The sequence below is a fragment of the Brassica rapa genome, chromosome A09, assembly GCF_000309985.2.
Source record: "Brassica rapa cultivar Chiifu-401-42 chromosome A09, CAAS_Brap_v3.01, whole genome shotgun sequence".
Taxonomy (NCBI): Eukaryota; Viridiplantae; Streptophyta; class Magnoliopsida; order Brassicales; family Brassicaceae; genus Brassica; species Brassica rapa.
The window spans coordinates 645,975-666,838 of record NC_024803.2 but is presented as its reverse complement, the minus strand read 5'-3'; the positions used below and the strand labels follow the sequence as shown (position 1 = coordinate 666,838).

General features: G+C 29.2%; 1 protein-coding gene and 1 long non-coding RNA gene across 3 annotated transcripts; both read right to left on the bottom strand.

Moving 5' to 3' along the window:
• Positions 1 to 11,878: 11,878 nt before the first annotated feature.
• LOC117128310 lies at positions 11,879 to 13,027 on the bottom strand. The gene is made up of 2 exons (XR_004451593.1): positions 12,895 to 13,027; positions 11,879 to 12,539 (listed from the first exon to the last, which is right to left on the bottom strand). It is a non-coding gene; the product is annotated as an uncharacterized LOC117128310 (long non-coding RNA).
• A 3,352-nt stretch (positions 13,028 to 16,379) lies between these two features.
• On the bottom strand, positions 16,380 to 20,841 carry LOC103836835 (protein ARV 2). Of its 2 annotated transcripts, XM_009113128.2 has the most exons (9): positions 18,729 to 20,841; positions 18,606 to 18,653; positions 18,435 to 18,524; positions 18,271 to 18,316; positions 17,272 to 17,345; positions 17,098 to 17,183; positions 16,946 to 17,012; positions 16,738 to 16,813; positions 16,380 to 16,654 (listed from the first exon to the last, which is right to left on the bottom strand). In XM_009113128.2, exons 1-9 carry the CDS (start codon positions 18,819 to 18,821, stop codon positions 16,506 to 16,508), a joined length of 729 nt encoding a protein of 242 aa, XP_009111376.1. In that variant the 5' UTR covers positions 18,822 to 20,841; the 3' UTR covers positions 16,380 to 16,505. The 2 variants fall into 2 exon arrangements, with proteins under 2 accessions (XP_009111376.1, XP_018510102.1); XM_018654586.2 differs by having other exon boundaries at positions 18,435 to 18,653.
• Between the last annotated feature and the right edge of the window lie 23 nt (positions 20,842 to 20,864).

The following is a 20,864-nucleotide window of genomic DNA, read 5'->3' as shown; positions in this document are numbered from 1 at the left end:
TGGTTATAAATTTTAAAACAAATTAAAAGATTATAGGCTTCGTATATAGAGCATTTACCGAAAACTCACTATTTTCGTAGGGGGGTACATATAGATTTTGAGAAAAATTCAAAAAATTTGACAATACTGTTTTAATGCATAGTTGAATCATGTAATAACATATGATGAAGTTCAAAGAGGTTTGGAACCTTTGTTGTATCTGTTTCTCTAGGGAATAGCAATTTTATAGTGGTTAGTCCAATGATTTATGGAATATTTGCAGTTTTGCTAAATTAATGGATAAAAAATTAGAACGATGTCCATGTACCATGAAATGAAGTTTATCATACATTAATACAAAGGTATAATGTGGTTTTAAATTTTTAAACAAATTTAAATATTATTGGCTTCATATATAGAGCATTTACCGAAAACTCACTATTTTCGTAGGGGGGAGGGGGTACACATAGATTTTGAGAAAAAATTCAAAAAATTTGAGAATACTGTTTTAATACATATTTGAATCATGTAATAAAATATGATGAAGTTCAAAGAGGTTTGGAACCTTTGTTGTTTCTGTTTCTCTAACGAATAGCAATTTTATAGTGGTTAGTCCAATGAGTTAAGGAGTATTTACAGTTTTGCTAAATTAATTGATAAAAAATTAGAAGGATGTCCATGTACCATGAAAAGAAGTTTATCATAAATTAATACAAATGTATAATGTGGTTATAAATTTTAAAACAAATTAAAAGATTATAGGCTTCATATATAGAGCATTTACCGAAACTCACTATTTTCGTAGGGGGGGGTACATATAGATTTTGAGAAAAATTCAAAAAATTTGACAATACTGTTTTAATGCATAGTTGAATCATGTAATAACAAATGATGAAGTTCAAAGAGGTTTGGAACCTTTGTTGTCTCCGTTTCTCTAGGGAATAGCAATTTTATAGTGGTTAGTCCAATGATTTAGGGAGTATATGCTAAATTAATGGATAAAAAATTAGAATGATGTCCATGTACCATGAAAAGAAGTTTATCATACATTAATACAAAGGTATAATGTGGTTTTAAATTTTCAAACAAATTTAAATATTATAGGCTTCATATATAGGGCATTTACCGAAAACTCACTATTTTCATATATAGAGCGTTAACACATAGATTTTGAGAAAAATTCAAAAAATTTGACAATACTGTTTTAATGCATAGTTGAATCATGTAATAACATATGATGAATTTCAAAGAAGTTTGGAACCTTTGTTGTCTCCGTTTCTCTAGGGAATAGCAATTTTATAGTGGTTAGTCCAATGATTTAGGGAGTATTTGCAGTTTTGCTAAATTAATGGATAAAAAATTAGAACGATGTCCATGTACCATGAAAAAACGTTTATCATACATTAATACAAAGGTATAATGTGGTTTTAAATTTTAAAACAAATTAAAAGATTATAGGCTTCATATATAGAGCATTTACCGAAAACTCACTATTTTCGTAGGGGGGTACACATAGATTTTGAGAAAAATTCAAAATTTGAAATACTGTTTTAATACATATTTGAATCATGTAAAAATATGATGAAGTTCAAAAGGTTTGGAACCTTTGTTGTCTCCGTTTCTCTAAGGAATAGCAATTTTATAGTGGTTAGTCCAATGATTTAGGGAGTATTTACAGTTTTGCTAAATTAATTGATAAAAAATTAGAACGATGTCCATGTACCATGAAAAGGAGTTTATCATAAATTAATACAAATGTATAATGTGGTTATAAATTTTAAAACAAATTAAAAGATTATAGGCTTCATATATAGAGCATTTACCGAAAACTCACTATTTTCGTAGGGGGGTACACATAGATTTTGAGAAAAATTCAAAAAATTTGAGAATACTGTTTTAATGCATATATGAGTCATGGAATAACAAATGATGAAGTTTAAAGAGGTTTGTAACCTTTGTTGTCTCCGTTTCTCTAGGGAATAGCAATTTTATAGTGGTTACTCCAATGATTTAGGGAGTATTAGCCTAAATTAATGGATAAAAAATTAGAACGATGTCCATGTACCATGAAAAGAAGTTTATCATACATTAATACAAAGGTATAATGTGGTTTTAAATTTTAAAACAAATTTAAAGATTATAGGCTTCATATATAGAGCATTTACCGAAAACTCACTATTTTCGTAGGGGTTAACACATAGATTTTGAGAAAAATTCAAAAAATTTGAGAATACTGTGTTAATGCATAGTTGAATCATGTAATAATATATGATGAATTTCAAAGAGGTTTGGAACCTTTGTTGTTTCCGTTTCTTTAAGGAATATCAATTTTATAGTGGTTAGTCCAATGATTTAGGGAATATTTACAGTTTTGCTAAATTAATGGATAAAAAATTAGAATGATGTCCATGTACCATGAAAAGGAGTTTATCATAAATTAATACAAATGTATAATGTGGTTATAAATTTTAAAACAAATTAAAAGATTATAGGCTTCGTATATAGAGCATTTACCGAAAACTCACTATTTTCGTAGGGGGTACATATAGATTCTGAGAAAAATTCAAAAAATTTGACAATACTGTTTTAATGCATAGTTGAATCATGTAATAACATATGATGAAGTTCAAAGAGGTTTGGAACCTTTGTTGTTTCCGTTTCTCTAAGGAATATCAATTTTATAGTGGTTAGTCCAATGATTTAGGGATTATTTACAATTTTGCTAAATTAATTGATAAAAAATTAGAACGATGTCCATGTACCATGAAAAGAAGTTTATCATACATTAATACAAAGGTATAATGTGGTTTTAAATTTTAAAACAAATTTAAAGATTATAGGCTTCATATATAGAGCATTTACCGAAAACTCACTATTTTCGTAGGGGGGTACACATAGATTTTGAGAAAAATTCAAAAAATTTGAGAATACTGTTTTAATACATATTTGAATCATGTAATAAAATATGATGAAGTTCAAAGAGGTTTGGAACCTTTGTTGTCTCCGTTTCTCTAAGGAATAGCAATTTTATAGTGGTTAGTCCAACGATTTAGGAAGTATTTACAGTTTTGCTAAATTAATTGATAAAAAAATTAGAAAGATGTCCATGTACCATGAAAAGAAGTTTATCATAAATTAATACAAATATATAATGTGGTTATAAATTTTAAAACAAATTAAAAGATTATAGGCTTCATATATAGAGCATTTACCAAAAACTCACTATTTTCGTAGGGGGTACACATAGATTTTGAGAAAATTCAAAAATTTGACAATACTGTTTTAATGCATAGTTGAATCATGTAATAACATATGATGAAGTTCAAAGAGGTTTGGAACCTTTGTTGTCTCCGTTTCTCTAGGGAATAGCAATTTTATAGTGGTTAGTCCAATGATTTAGGGAGTATTTGCTAAATTAATGGATAAAAAATTAGAACGATGTCCATGTACCATGAAAAGAAGTTTATCATACATTAATACAAAGGTATATTGTGGTTTTAAATTTTAAAACAAATTTAAAGATTATAGGCTTCATATATAGAGCATTTACCGAAAACTGACTATTTTCGTAGGGGGGTTAACACATAGATTTTGAGAAAAATTCAAAAAATTTGAGTATACTGTTTTAATACATATTTGAATCATGTAATAAAATATGATGAAATTCAAAGAGGTTTGGAACCTTTGTTGTCTCCGTTTCTCTAAGGAATAGCAATTTTATAGTGGTTAGTCCAATGATTTAGGGAGTATTTACAGTTTTGCTAAATTAATTGATAAAAAATTAGAACGATGTCCATGTACCATGAATCGAAGTTTATCATAAATTAGTACAAATGTATAATGTGGTTACAAATTTTAAAACGAATTAAAAGATTATAGGCTTCATATATAGAGCATTTACCGAAAACTCACTATATAGTACCCCCCCCTAGAAATATGAGTTTTCGATAATGATCTATATATGAACCTATAATTTTTAATATCGTTTTAAAATTTATAACCACATTATACATTTGTATTAATTTATTATAGATAAACTCCTTTCATGGTACATGGACATCGCTCTAATTTTTTATCCATTAATTTAGCAAAACTGCAAATACTCCCTAAATCATTGGACTAACCACTATAAAATTGCTATTACCTAGAGAAACGGAGACAACAAAGGTTCCAAACCTTTTTGAACTTCATCATATTTTATTACATGATTGAAATATGTACTAAAACAGTATTTTCAATGTTTTTTGAATTTTTTTCTAAATCTATGTGTTAACCCCTACGAAAATAGTGAGTTTTCGGTAAATGTTCTATGTATGAAGCCTATAATCTTTTAATTTGTTTTAAAATGTATAACCACATTATACATTTGTATTAATTTATGATAAACTTCTTTTCATAGTACATGGACATCGTTCTAATTTTTTATCAATTAATTTAGCAAAACTGTAAATACTCCCTAAATCATTGGACTAACCACTATAAAATTGCTATTCCCTAGAGAAACGGAGACAACAAAGGTTTCAAACTTCTTTGAACTTCATCATATTTTATTACATGATTCAAATAAGTATTAAAACAGTACTGTCAAATTTTTTGATTTTTTCTCAAAATCTATGTGTACCCCCCTACGAAAATAGTGAGTTTTCGGTAAATGATCTATATATGAAGCATATAATCTTTTAATTCGTTTTAAAATTTATAACCACATTATACATTTGTATTAATTTATGATAAACTCCTTTTCATGGTACATGGACATCGTTCTAATTTTTTATCTATTAATTTAGCAAAACTGCAAATACTCCCTAAATCATTGGACTAACCACTATAAAATTGCTATTCCCTAGAGAAATGGAGACAACAAATGTTCCAAACCTCTTTGAACTTCATCATATGTAATTAAATGATTCAACTATGCATTAAAACAGTATTGTCAAATTTTTAGAATTTTTCTCAGAATCTATATGTACACCCCCCCCCCTACGAAAATAGTGAGTTTTCGGTAAATGATCTATATATGAAGCCTATAATCTTTTAATTCATTTTAAAATTTATAACCACATTAAACATTTGTATCAATTTATGATAAACTCGTTTTCATGGTACATATAAATCGTTCTAATTTTTTATCAATTTATTTAGCAAAACTGCAAATACTCCCTAAATCATTAGACTAACCACTATAAAATTGCTATTCCCTAGAGAAACGGAGACAACAAAGATTCCAAACCTTTTTGAACTTCATCATATTTTATTACATGATTCAAATATGTATTAAAACAGTATTTTCAATTTTTTGAATTTTTTTCTAAATCTATGTGTTAACCCCTACGAAAATAGTGAGTTTTCGGTAAATGCTCCATATATGATGCCTATAATCTTTAAATTTGTTTTAAAATTTAAAACCACATTATACCTTTGTATTAATGTATGATAAACTTCATTTCATGGTACATGTACATCGTTCTAATTTTTTATCCATTAATTTAGCAAAACTGCAAATACTCCCTAAATCATTGGACTAACCACTATAAAATTGCTATTCCTTAGAGAAACGGAGACAACAAAGGTTCCAAACCTCTTTGACATTCATCATATTTTATTACATGATTCAAATATGTATTAAAACAGTATTCTCAAATTTTTTGAATTATTCTCAAAATCTATGTGTACCCCCCCCCCCCCCCCCCTCTATGAAATAGTGTGTTTTCGATAAATGCTCTATATATGAAGCCTATAATCTTTTAATTCGTTTTAAAATTTATAACCACATTACACATTTGTATTAATTTATGATAAACTCCTTTTCATGGTACTCTAATTTTTTATCCATTAATTTAGCAAAACTGCAAATACTCCCTAAATCATTTGACTAACCACTATAAAATTGCTATTCCCTAGAGAAACGGAGACAACAAAAGTTCAAAACCTCTTTGAAATTCCTCATATATTATTAAATGATTCAACTATGCATTAAAACTGTATTGTCAAATTTTTTGAATTTTTCTCAAAATCTATGTGTACCCCCCTACGAAAATAGTGAGTTTTCGGTAAATGATCTATATATGAAGCCTATAATATTTTAATTCGTTTTAAAATTTATAACCACATTATACATTTGTATTAATTTATGATAAACTCCTTTTCATGGTATATGGATATCGTTCTAATTTTTTATCCATTAATTTAGCAAAACTGCAAATACTCCCTAAATCATTAGACTAACCACTATAAAATTGTTATTCCCTAGAGAAACGGAGACAACAAAGGTTCCAAACCTCTTTGAACTTCATCATATTTTATTACATGATTCAGATATGTATTAAAACAGTATTCTTAATTTTTTGAATTTTTCTCAAAATCTATGTGTACCCCCCCCCCCCCCCCCCGAAAATAGTGAGTTTTCGGTAAATGCTCTATATATGAAGCTTATAATCTTTTAATTAATTTTTAAATTTATAACCACATTATACATTTGTATTAATTTATGATAAACTCCTTTTCATGGTACATGGACATCGTTCTAATTTTTTATCCATTAATTTAGCAAAACTGCAAATACTCCTAAATCATTGGACTAACCACTATAAAATTGTATTCCTAGAGAAACGGAGACAACAAAGGTTCCAAACCTCTTTGAACTTCATCATATGTTATTAAATGATTCAACTATGCATTAAAACAGTATTGTCAAAAATTTTGAATTTTTCTCATAATCTATATGTACCCCCCTACGAAAATAGTGAGTTTTCGGTAAATGCTCTATATATGAAGCCTATAATCTTTTAATTCGTTTTAAAATTTATAACCACATTATATATTTGTATTAATTTATGTTAAACTTCTTTTCATGGTACATGGACATCGTTCTAATTTTTTATCAATTAATTTAGCAAAACTGTAAATACTCCCTAAATCATTGGACTAACCACTATAAAATTGCTATTCCTTAGAGAAATAGAGACAACAAAGGTTTCAAACCTCTTTGAACTTCATCATATTTTATTAAATGATTCAAATATGTATTAAAACAGTACTGTCAAATTTTTTGATTTTTTCCTCAAAATCTATGTGTACACCCCCCCCCCCCCCCCCCCCCCATACGAAAATATTGAGTTTTTGGTAAATACTTTATATACTGAAGCCTATAATCTTTAGTGTTGTTTTAAATTTTTTAACCATATTCTAAATTTTTATTGATATATGTTAAACTATCTTTCATGGTATATGGAAATTGTTATGTTTTTATCAATTAATTTAGAAAAAATTCATAATACTCCATAAATCGGTGGAATAATCATTATCAAATCGCTATTCTCTTGAGAAATAGAGACAACAAAGGCTCCAAACCTCTTTGAACATAATCATATGTTAGTGCAGGATGCAATTATGCATTAACACAATATTGTCATATTTTTTTAATTTTTCTCAAATCCATGTGTTAACCCCTACAAAAATATTGAGTTTTTGGAAACTGTTATATATACTGAAGCCTATATACTTTTTTGTTGTTTAAAATTTCTAACCACATTCTACATTTGTATTCGTATAAAATAAACTCTCTTTCATGGTAAATGAGCATCGTTCAGTTGTTTTTATAAATTAATTTAAGAAAACTTCATATACTCCGTAAATTAGTGAACTAACCATTATAAATCGCTATTCTCAAGAGAAATGGAGACAAAAAAGGTTCCAAACCTCTTTGACCATCGATATATACTAGTACATGAGGCAATTATGTATAAAATCAATATTGTTATATTTTTTAAATTTTTCTCAAAATCTATGTGTTAATCCCTACGAAAATTTTGAGTTTTTGGTAAATGTTTTATATACTGAAGCCTATAATCTTTAGTGTTGTTTTAAAATTTCTAACAATATTCTGCATTTGTATTAATATATTTTAAGCACCATTTCATGGTATATGAGAATCGTTATAATTTTTTTATCAATTAATTTAGTAAAACTTCATAATACTCCCTAAATCGATGGAATAATTATACTATAAAATCACTATTTTCTTGAAAAACAGAGACAAAAAATGCTACAAACCTCTTTGAACCTCATCATATGTTAGTGGAGGATCCAACTATACATTAAAACAATATTTTCATATTTTTTGAAATTTTCTAAAAATCTATGTGTAACCTATACGAAAATATTGACTTTTTGGTAAATAATTTATATACTAAAGCCTATAATCTTTAGTGTTGTTTTAAAATTTTTAACCATATTCTACATTTGTATTAATGTATGTTAATCTCTCTTTCATGGTAAATGAGAATCATTCAATTGTTTTTATAAATTAATTTAGTAAAACTTCATATACTCCCTAAATTAGTGGATTAACCATTATAAAATCGTTATGTTTTAGAAAAATGGAGACAGAAAGGTTTCAAACCTCTTTGATCATCGTTATATATTAGTACAGAAGGCAACTTTGTATTAAATCAATATTATTATATATTTTTTAATTTTTTAAAAAAAATCTATGTGTTAACCCCAACAAAAATATTGAGTTTTTTGTAAATATTTTATATACTGAAGCTTATAACTTTTAGTGTTGTTTTAAAATTTCTAACCATATTCTACATTTGTATTAATATATGGTAAACTCTCTTTCATGGTATATGGAAATTGTTATATTTTTTATCAATTAATTTAGAAAAAAATCATAATACTCCATAAATCGGTAGAATAATCATTATTAAATCGCTATTCTCTTGAAAAATAGAGACAAAAAAGGGTCCAAACCTCTTTGAACATCATCATATGTTAGTGCAGGATGCAATTATGCATTAAAAAAATATTATCATATTTTTTGAAATTTTCTCAAAATCCAAGTGTTAACCCCTACAAAAACATTGACTTTTTGGTAAATATTGTATATACTGAAGTCTATAATCTTTAGTGCTGTTTTAAAATTTCTAACCATATTCTACATTTGTATTATTGTATGTTAAACTCTCTTTCATGATAAATGAGCATCGTTCAATTGTTTTTATAAATTAATTTCGTAATGCTTCATATACTCCCTTAATTAGTGAAATAACCATTATAAAACCGCTATTCTCTTGACAAATGGAGACAAAAAAGGTTTCAAACCTCTCTGAACATCATCATATGTTAATGCAGGATGCAACTATACATTAAAATAATATTGTCGTATTTTTTGAAAAAATTTCAAAATCTATGTGTTAACTCCTACAAAAATATTGAGTTTTTGGTAAATACTTTATATACTTAAGCCTATAATCTTTAGTGTTGTTTTAAAATTTCTAACTATATTCTAAATTTGTATTAATATATGTTAAACTCTCTTTCATGGTAAATGAGCATCGTTCAATCGTTTTTATAAATTAATTTAGTAAAACTTCATATAATCCCTAAATTAGTAAAATTGCTATTCTCAAGAGAAATAGAGACAAAAAAGGTTTCAAATCTCTTTGGCCATTGTTATATATTAGTACAGGAGGCAACTATGTATTAAAATAATATTGTTAAATTTTTTGAATTTTTCTCAAAATCTATGTGTCCCTACGAAAATATTGAGTTTTGTTAAAAATGTTTTATATACTGAAGCCTATAATCTTTAGTGTTGTTTTCAAATTTCTATCAATATTCTACATTTGTATTTATATACTTTAAGCTCTTTTTTCATGGTCTGTGAGAATCACTATTATTTTTTTATCAATTAATTTAGTAAAACTTCATAATACTCCCTAAATCGATGGAATGACCACTATAAAATCACTATTTTCTAGAAAAACGAAGACAAAAAATGCTACAAACCTCTTTGAACCTCATCATATGTTAGTGGAGTGGAGGATAAACCGGGGCTTCTAGCTCTAGTGGTAAAAGACTTACAGCTGTGAGTACCGCCACCTGGGTTCGAATCCCGGCCACTGTGGAATTAACATTTCGGCATCGCCAGGGACAGAGGACCGACACGTGGCAACACGTGACTAGTCTGGATCATTTATGTGAGGCCAGGATACCTCTGTATAATTCAAAAAAAAATATGTTAGTGGAGGATCTAACTATACATTAAAACAATATTGTCATATTTTTTGAAATTTTCTAAAAATCTATGTGTTAACCCATACGAAAATATTGAGTTTTTGGTAAATACTTTATATACTGAAACCTATAATCTTTAGTGTTGTTTTAAAAAATTTAACCATATTCTACATTTGTATTAATGTATGTTAAACTCTCTTTCATGGTATATGAGAATCGTAATAATTGTTTTATCAATTAATTTAGTAAAACTTCATATAATCCCTAAGTTAGTGGATTAACCATTACAAAATAGCTATTCTCTAGTGAAATGGAGACAAAAAAGGTTTCAAACCTCTTTGACCATCGTTATGTTTTAGTACATGAGGCAACTATGTATTAAATCAATATTGTTAAATTTTTTGAATTTTTCTCAAAATCAATGTGTCAACCCGTACGAAAATATTGAGTTTTTGGTAAATGTTTTATATACTGAAGCTTATAACTTTTAGTGTTGTTTTAAAATTTCTAGCCATATTCTACATTCGTATTAATATATGTTAAGCTGTCTTTCATGGTATATGGAAATTGTTACATTTTTTATCAATTAATTTAGAAAAAATTCATAATACTCTATAAATCGGTGGAATAACCATTATTAAATCGCTATTCTCTTGGAAAATAGAGACAACAAAAGCTCCAAACCTCTTTGAACATCATCATATGTTACTGCATGATGCAACAATAAATTAAAACAATATTTTCATATTTTTTGAAATTTTCTCAAAATCTATGTGTTAACCCCTACGAAAATATTGAGTTTTTGGTAAATACTTTATTTACTGAAGCCTATAACCTTTAGTGTCGTTTTAAAATTTCTAACCATATACTACATTTGTATTATTGTATACTAAACTCTCTTTCATGGTAAAAGAGCATCGTTCAATTGTTTTTATAAATTAATTTCGTAAAGCTTCATATACTCCCTAAATTGATGAAATAATCATTATAAAATCGCTATTCTCAAGAGAAATGGAGACAAAAGAGGTTCCAAACCTCTTTGAACATCATCATATGTTAATGCACGATGCAACTATACATTAAAACAATATTTTCGTATTTTTTGAAATTTTCTCAAAATCTACGTGTTAACCCCTACAAAAATATTGATTTTTTAGTAAATACTTTATATACTGAAGTCTATAATCTTTAGTGTTGTTTTAAAATTTCTAACCATATTCTAAATTTGTATTAATGTATATTAAACTCTCTTTCATGGTAAATGAGCATCGTTCAATTGTTTTTATAAATTAATTCAGTAAAACTTCATATAATCCCTAAATTAGTGGACTAACCATTATAAAATAGCTATTCTCCAGAGAAATGGAGACAAAAAAATGTTCCAAACATCTTTGACCATCGTTATATATTAGTACAGGAGGCAACTACATATTAAAGCAATATTGTTATTTTTTTTTGAATTTTTCTCTAAATCTATGTGTAAACCTCTACGAAAATATTGAGTTTTTGGTAAATATTTTATTTACTAAAGTTTATAATCTTTAGTGTTGTTTTAAAATTTATAACCATATTTTATATTTTTAATTATGTATTTTAAGCTATTTCTCACGGTATATGAGAGTCGTTATAATTGTTTTATCAATTAATTTAGTAAAACTTCATAATATTCCCTAAATCGATGGAATAACCAATATAAAATCACTATTCTTGAAAAACGGAGACAACAAAGGCTTCAAACCTCTTTAAATATCATCATATGTTAGTGCAGGATGCAACTATGCATTAAATTAATATTTTCGTATTTTTTGAAATTTTTTCAAAATCTATGTGTTAACCCCTACGAAAATATTGAGTTTTTGGAAAATTCTTTATATACTGAAGCTTATAAGCTTTAGTGTTGTTTTAAACTTTCTAACTATATTCTACATTTGTATTAATGTATGTTAAACTCTCTTTCATGGTAAATGAGCATCGTTCAATTGTTTTTATAAATTAATTTCGTAAAACTTCGTATACTCCCTAAATTAGTGGACTACACATTATAAAATCCATATTCTCAAGAGAAATGGAGACAACAAAGACTCCAAACCTTTTTGAACATCATGATATATTAATGCAGGATGCAACTATACATTAAAACAATATTGGCGTATTTTTTGTAATTTTCTCAAAATCTATGTGTTAACCCCTACAAAAATATTGAGTTTTTGGTAAATACTTTATATACTGAAGCTTATAATCTTTAGTGTTGTTTTAAAATTTCTAACTATATTCTACATTTTTATTGTTGTATGATAAACTCTCTTTCATGGTAAATAAGCATCGTTCAATTGTTTTTATAAATTAATTTCGTAAAACTTCGTATACTCTCTAAATTAGTGAAATAACCATTATAAAATCGTTATTTTCAAGAGAAATGGAGACAACAAAGACTCCAAATCTCTTTGAACATCATCATATATTAATGCAGGATGCAACTATACATTAAAACAATATTGTCGTATTTTTTGAAATTTTCTCAAAATCTATGTGTTAACCCCCTACAAAAATATTGTGTTTTGGTAAATACGTTATATACTGAAGCCTATAATCTTTAGTGTTGTTTTAAAATTTCTAACCATATTCTAAATTTGTATTAATGTATGTTAAACTCTCTTTCATGGTAAATGAGCATCGTTCAATTGCTTTTATAAATTAATTTCGTAAAGCTTCATATACTCCCTAAATTAGTGAAATAACCATTATAAAATCGTTATTCTCTAGAGAAATAGAGACAAAAAAGGTTCCAAACCTCTATGACCATCATTATATATTAGTACAGGAGGCAATTAACTATGTATTAAAGCAATATTGTTATATTTTTTGAATTTTTCTCAAAATCTATGTGTTAACCACTACAAAAATATTGAGTTTTTGGTAAATTCTTTATATATTGAAACCTATAATTTTCAGTGTTGTTTTAAAATTTTTAACCACATTCTACATTTGTATTAATGTATTTTAAGTTCTTTCTCATGGTATATGGAAAAACAATATTTTTATGTTTTTTGAATTTTTTTTCAAAATCTATGTGTTAATCCCCTTACAAAATATTGAGTTTTACATTAAAAACTTCATATACTGAAACTTATACTTTTTATTGTTGTTTTAAATTTTCTAACGACATTCTAAATTTGTATTAATGGTATATAAGAATCATTCTAATTTTTTATCAATTAATTTAGTAAAACTTCATAATACTCTCTAAATTAGAGAAATAATCTTAATAAATTTGTTATTCTCTTGACTCTTAAGTAACATAGATAACAATGGTTCCGAACCTCTTTGAACATCATCATATGTTAGTGCATGATGCAACTATCCATTAAAAATTATCATCTTTTTTAAAATTTTCGCCAAATCTATGTATAAATCGCTACAAATATATTGAGTTTTATGTTAAACGCACTATATATTGAAGCCTACAATTTTTAGTGTTGTTTTAAAATTTCTAAACACATTCTACATTTGTATTAATGTATGTTAAACTCTCTTTTATTGTGCATGGAAATCGTTTTAATTATTTATCAGTTAATTTAGTAAAACTTCATAATACTCTATAAATTAGTGCAATAGCCACTATAAAATATCACTATTTTTCTAGAGAAACGGAGACAACAAGGTTCCAAAGCTCTTTGAACGTCATCATATGTTAGTGTAGAATGCAATTATGCATAAAAACAATATTGTCATATTTTGAATTTTCTCAAAATATATATGTTATCCCCTACCAAGATATTAAGGTTTTTCAGTAAATGCTCTATATATTCAAGCCTATAATCTTTTGTGTTGTTTTAAAATTTTAAACCACATTTTATATTTTTATTAATGTATCTTAGACTCTCTTACATAGTACATGAGCATCATTCTATTTTTTATCAATTAAATTAATAAAGCTTCCTATAATCCCTAAATCAATAGACTAACCAATATAAAATCGATATTCCCTAGAGAAACATGGATAACGAAGGTTTTAAACCTCTTTGATCATCATTATATGTTAATGCATGATCAAACTGTGCATTAAAACAATATTGTCATATCTTTTTAGTTTTTTCTAAAAATCTATGTGTTGACCCCTACATATTTTTTTTGATAAAAACTATCGTTCCACAAAATAACATGCAAATTTTTTCAATTGTACTGAGCATTTCTCAGAAATTTATAGGTTTTGTTCTGCAAAATTTGTTAAATATTCTTCTCCACGGTGTTTTTGTATAGCATCTAATTAATGATCTTTTCCGCAATGTTTTCGTGGGAACCGAAATTCGCACTGTCGATTTCCGTTTAAATAAGGAAACTAGGAAAACCCTAATTTCCCAGAGGTTCCGGATCTCTGCGAGAGCCAACGACAAGTGATCGAATATATGCGGAAATCATGAAAAGATAACAAATGAGTTTAGAGAAAACAGTAGATCTTATTTCGAGTCCGCGTAAGAGCGTTGCGATCATTACAAGAGAATACAAAGGCTTTGGCCGCAGGGGCCGTCAGCGAGTTACCTAGTTCTAGCAACATAAAACCCTAATCCTAGTTGAGTCGCAGCTCGATAACAAAGGACGAAAAAGATATCTAAAAGGCTTAGATTGATTTCGGACTGAACCTTGTTAAAGGCTACCTACGTACCCCTTTCGAGGATCAAGCCGAACGTAGTTCAATTGATAGAGCTGGACAAGAGATCGAACTGCCTGGGCGAGTTCGTCTAGTAATTGAGTGCCAGTCATAGAAACCGAACTTGTCGAGAATAAGCCTAAAGTTTCTAAGTGCAGAGAATTCCGAATCTAAAAAGTTCTCCCTCTTGCTCCTCGCCTAGGACTCCTTATATACTAGCTCCAAGGTCGGTTTACGCTTTTACTCTTCTGCCCTTAAGCCGTCATAGCATAAAAATGGAGATATTCCATTTTTCCCGATCTTCACAATTATCTTCAAAACTTCCGTATTTATCCGCGGAAACTTGACATTTATCCTTCCTTGTGGACCAAGCGTAAACCAGGCTGTGGTTTACGGGCTTTTGATTAGGAAAATCATAGGATGGGCCTCGAGTCGTGTTTTAGGTCCCTTTGGGCCGTCTTCCGACTCGACACGTTTACTACGAGTTTTCCGCGGTTTCTAATCCGCGAAGTTTGATCGATGAATTAGAATGGCGGGAAACATGGACTGAGCTTGCTACGGTCTTCGGGAGATAGCATTCGAAGGTTTTGACGAGAATGCAAGAACTGGTGTCGTATTGACGTTCGAAAGGTTCAATCGCTACACAGCGACCGAACTTTGGCTTGAGCCCGGTCGCTTCGTAGCGACCGAGCGGGATGATCGCTCGGTCGCTACGTAGCGACCGAGCTATGGCTCGAGCTCGGTCGCTACGTAGCGACCGAGCGGGACGATCGCTCGGTCGCTACGTAGCGACCGAGCTTTGGCTCGAGCTCGGTCGCTACGTAGCGACCGAGCGGGACGATCGCTCGGTCGCTACGTAGCGACCGAGCTTGGCTGAGCTCGGTCGCTACGTAGCGACCGAGCTGTGTGCATGCTTGGTCGCCGCGTATCGATCGAGCTTGGCTTGTCCGCGGTCTGATTTCCATACTCGAGCTTGTCCGCGGCCGATTTGGATACATGTCCGTTGCCTTCGGACAATCGGTATTTAGTGGTTCGATTGAGATTTGGACGATATTTTACTGCAAGGCTGTTCGTAAAGATATCTTTACGAAGATTACTTTTCGTAAAAACGGTTATGCTGATTTTTACGGACTTTCAGACATTGATTCCGTCCCTAACAGTTTTTATTTATTTAATGCCTAGCTTATTCATCTTTTGCTTACATGTTTCAACTTAGTCATTCACAGAAGGAATTTTTTTTTGTACATTGTTAGCATTATATATTCTTTTACAAAGCTAGATTCCCATATAACAATATATGTTTTTTTAACGGCTATAACAATATATATTTTCCTTCCTCTATTTGACTATTTCTCCACCATACATAAGCTTATCATCACAAGTTAGTAAACTTAAGTTAGTCTGCAGTATAAATTAGGGTAATTCTGTCAAATAATTTTTTAAGTTTTTGTCACAAAAATAGCTTTCAAAAAAAATAAATTAAAAAAGCTATCTAAGAGAATTTCTTTATAAATTAAGCATTCTCATAAAAAAAGTATTAAACTTGATTAATTTAATTAACCACATGAATGACCTTTATAGCGGCTTCATGACCTTTATAACGGCTTCATGACCTTTGGTTATAGTACAGTGCTGTGTACGTATCTCTTCAAATTGGGAAAATGGCGTTACTTGTTTGTTAAGTTACAGTCTTTTAGAGTTTGTATCTTTAATTTCAGTGCAAGACAGCTTCTGAAGCATCCAAAAAAAGAGTGGATTAAATAAAAGTGTGTCAGGATCCTAACATTTATCTTAATGAACAATATGATCAAAGATTAAACAAAAAATTGTCTCGAATCCCTTGGGACGATTTATAAGATCACAAGTTTCTGAAAAGAAAAGGCAGATACATCACAGATCCCAAGTGTTTCAAGGACCTTGACCCAGAGATTTGATCTGCCAAGAATTTAGTCGAGTGTGCAATGAAACACGCGGCTAAGCATCTGCTAGTTGTTGATTCAGTCATCACTGGCAACAACACGAGAAGATTCAGGGTCAGAAAGATAGACTTTAAGGGACAAAAAGCATTGAGACAGAACAGAAGATCTGACCTTTCAGAGCAACTGCGTTTGATGTTAAGACAAGCATATCTACAATGAAGATCACAGAAACCGGAAACTCCCAAACCTGTAACATACATCATCACATTTTAGCATTAATAGACTTATATCTACTTTAGTACAAGTGCATAGAGAAGAAGCTATGTTGGTTCATTATGATACAAAGCCAAGATTCTGAGACATTCTACATGTAACATACCGGCATAGCAAATAGAAAGATCTTGATGTAACTGGAGATAAAGATCCCCAAAAGAATCTCTTTTCTTCTGCAAAAACATATACTAAGTTATCATCTCCAACATAGAGATCAGACTTTGGTGAAATTCATTATAAAGAAAACATAGTATATACCTGGAAGCACTGATTGATATAATCTTGGAAGCAAGTGCAAATGATAAAACAAATGCAAAATTTGCAGATAACACATTAACCAGAACCTGTTCAGTGCATTATAAGATATCATGTTAGAGTTATTAACATCCAAAATCTATACAATTTCAAGGAAAAAAAAAAGAACCAACAAACCTCTAGAGATGCAAGAACAAAGCTCATGGGCACGCTAGATTCATCATTGGTTCTTCTCAACAGCAAGCTTCTATCTTTAAATTTGTTAAAGGCTCTCCAAAATAATATGCTCTGTATAGTTACAATTAGGGCTGGGCAAATAAACCGAACCCGAAAACCCGAACCGAATCCGATCCGATAAAAAATGAATCCGAACCGATCCGAACCCGACGTAAATACCGAATGGGTCTTGTTTTGTGGTATTTCGGGTTATGGGTATTATCCGAACCGAACCCGAATCTAAATGGATATCCGATAGAACCCGAAACATTCAAAACCTCGAAAAGATCTTGTACCAAACATGATCTCAATTCATAATATGTATCCAAAATACACTAAGAAATATTGAAAATCTAAAATACTTATCTATTACATGAAGGTTGGTGGTTCTATTATATGAATGTTGATGGTTAAAGATGGACGTTGAATCTTGAAGTATTTAGATTTTAATTTTGTTTTCGTTAACCAATGTTTCTCATTTCATGAGAACTTGGTTTTCGTTTTATGCTTTTATTTATTTGGTTTTCTTTTTATCAGTAAATATGTTTACTTTTCGTTTGATTTTGAATAATCACGGTTGATGTTCCTTATTTTTAAATCGATTTTACTTAAATTTTGGTTACAAAATAGGTACAAATCAGATATTTTAAAACTGAAGAACTGATTTTACTCATGTTTTGGTTATAAAATAGGTAAAAATCATGTACTTTTAAACCGAAAAACCGATTGGGACCCGAACCCGAAAGTATATTGGGTTGTACCGGTTCTTTGAAGATTCACTAACCCCGATCCGAACCCGATAGAACCCGAACCGGTCCCGAACCGAACTTTCATATAATCCGAATGGGCCTGATTTTGATGAACCCGAAAAACCGAAACCCGATTGGATAAAACCGAAACTCGATTGGGACCCCGAATGCCCAGGCCTAGTTACAATACAAAAGAAAAAGAAAAGGATACAAGTATCTAGAAGAAGATAAGCCAAGACCAACTTCCACAACAGATGCTGCCAAATTGTGAAACCCTCTGAAGATCAGATAACTGTAGATTCGTTTAGAATCAATCTTTTGAAACAGAGACAAAACACACAGTGTGTTTCTAAAATAAAGTCTCTGGCTTTTTACCTGAACGTATATAGTTTCTTGAGTAAACACATTGTAGAGTAAGTGCCTATAAGCCTTTGTTTTGTGAAGTATCAAGTCGATGCATATAATCTGATAAAACAAACAAAAAATCAAATTTTGATGGAAACCCACGAAGCAGAAGATCATCAATTGAATATTTGAAAGACGTACCATTAGCTCACACTCGATGTATTCGTCTGCTACTTCGTTGCAATTCTCCTACAAAAGATGTAAACTTTTTGAGAACATTCAGTTGAAATTAAGAACCCTAATTTAGTTTTCGCAAAAGCTTACGCATTTCATGAGGCGGAAGTTGCCAGGAGAGTATTGGATTAACAATGATTTAACCTTGTGGCCACACTCCACACACCTCTTCTCTTTCGCCATCTCTTCTCGCCTTCTTTCTCTCCCAGTTTCATTTCGAGATCCTTTTCTCAGAGTTCGATCTCTTCATCGCTACTGGGCCTTATATGGGCCGTGGGTTCAACTAAGTTATTTATTATCTTTATGAGTTTTTCTGTAATGGGCAAGGCCTTATAATTATAGCCTAGCATGCATGAAACTTTTATTTCTCCTTTTTATTTAATATGGAAATCCTTTGTATTCAGATTATTATTATTTTATCAAGTTAATAAAGTTCTAGTTTCGTCGGAAAAAATGGAAACCATTGTTAAAGAAAAAATAGTTTCATTTGATATTGGTGGCTCGTGAGTATTACATTGGGCTAGAATGGGTCATTGTTTATGGCCTAGGCCTACTTTTTAGTTTTGTATCATTAAACAAGTTTTTATTCGACAAAAACGCTACAGTACTGTCAACAGTAAAAATCGTTTTATAGAGTAAATCAATATTGAAAATCAGATTTTAAAATTTTAACAAAAAAAAATATAACGATAATTTTTATTAATTTTCTTTAAAAAAAAGAAACAACTACAGTAGAAACTCTATAAATTAATACTTGATAAATTAATAAACACTATAAATTAATAAATTTGACACAAATCGATAAAATAATAAGATAATAATTTTTAGAAAGTGCTATAAAAATATATGGTCTCATTAAAATTATAAATTAATAATCTATAGATATATGCAGTTTATATAAATAGTAGTTAAGCATTATATTTTTTGTTTTATAGTCACAATAAAATTATCTCTATTTTTAAAAATTAATATATTTTTATAATATTTAGTAAATTTATATCTAAACCACATTTGAATTCTATGAAACACAAAATATACACCAAAAATATAATAAAACAATACCAAGGACTAATTTCTAAAATATAATTAATATATATACGGTAAAATCAACTATTTTCTTATTTTATAAATAAAATATTCAAAAATAGAGAAAAAAACTAAAAAAAGAATTTTTTTTCTATAAATTAATAGCTTCATAAATTAATAAAATATTATAGTCCCAACATTATTAATTTATAAAAAATTATTGTATTTGCGCCTTTACGGCCTAAGACCTATAAAATGTCTGAAAATTCTAGTATGCAGATAAGGATCTAGAATACGAATAACTTTTTGAAATGGTAATCAGATATATACGTGTAAAAATTCCTTTTGATTGGCATATAGGTTTGGGTAAATCAGGTTTATTGGTTGAAATAGTTTGGTTAGTCGGATAATTTGGATTTATAAAATTTTAAAATAACCAACATATAATTTCAAATTAACTTATAATTTGGATATTAAATGTTTCAAATTTTAATTTTTAATGGAATTGAATCGAAAAAAATTATTGTAATTGATTACGTTCAGATAAATTTCGATCCTTAAATTCGGATAAATTCTTTTTAAATTTTAAATGTACTTTTACAAATTTTGATTTAAAAAATTTCATGAAAGATACTTTCTTATAATTGGATGATGATTACATGCAAGGACCGGAGACGCAAGACTTCATCAATCATATCGAGAATCTTCATGGCACATCTCTTGAGATACCCAATATCAATGTTTGTCCGACTGCTCAACATGCATTAAAGCTATCAACAACGAGGTACATGTGAAGGAAATGTTCGTCTCTATCACGTTTTCTCATATTTCTAGGCGGGAAGTTCTGGAAGCTTTTTAAATAGAATATCTTTTATCAAGAAAAAAAAAGTTTTGGAAGCTGATTGCTTGGCCAAATAAAAACACTAGGTTTGTCTACAACTGTAATGGGTCACATTTTGGGCTAAACTCTTGGATCTGATTTCAAGTAAGTATTGGGTTGCATAAAATGATATCAACTAGATCTCCAACTTTTTTTTTTTTTTAGTTCACAAATAATCTTTAATTTGTATATTCAAAGGATACATAAGGTTATACTGACTAAAGGTTACACACAAATAATTAAACAATATACTAACAAAGTAAGGCTGCAACTGAATTATCAATATTTAGAATGGAATGATGTGGAATGACTTATTCCAT

Coding starts and splice junctions, on each gene's coding strand:
- LOC103836835 (XM_018654586.2), bottom strand. CDS start 18,821: ATGGCGAAAGAGAAGAGGTGTGTGGAGTGTGGCCACAAGGTTAAATCA. Junction 17,346..18,270: donor TTATCTTCTTCTAGATACTT/GTATCCTTTTCT, acceptor ACAAATTTAAAG/ATAGAAGCTTGCTGTTGAGA. Junction 16,814..16,945: donor TCTTTCTATTTGCTATGCCG/GTATGTTACATG, acceptor TGTATGTTACAG/GTTTGGGAGTTTCCGGTTTC.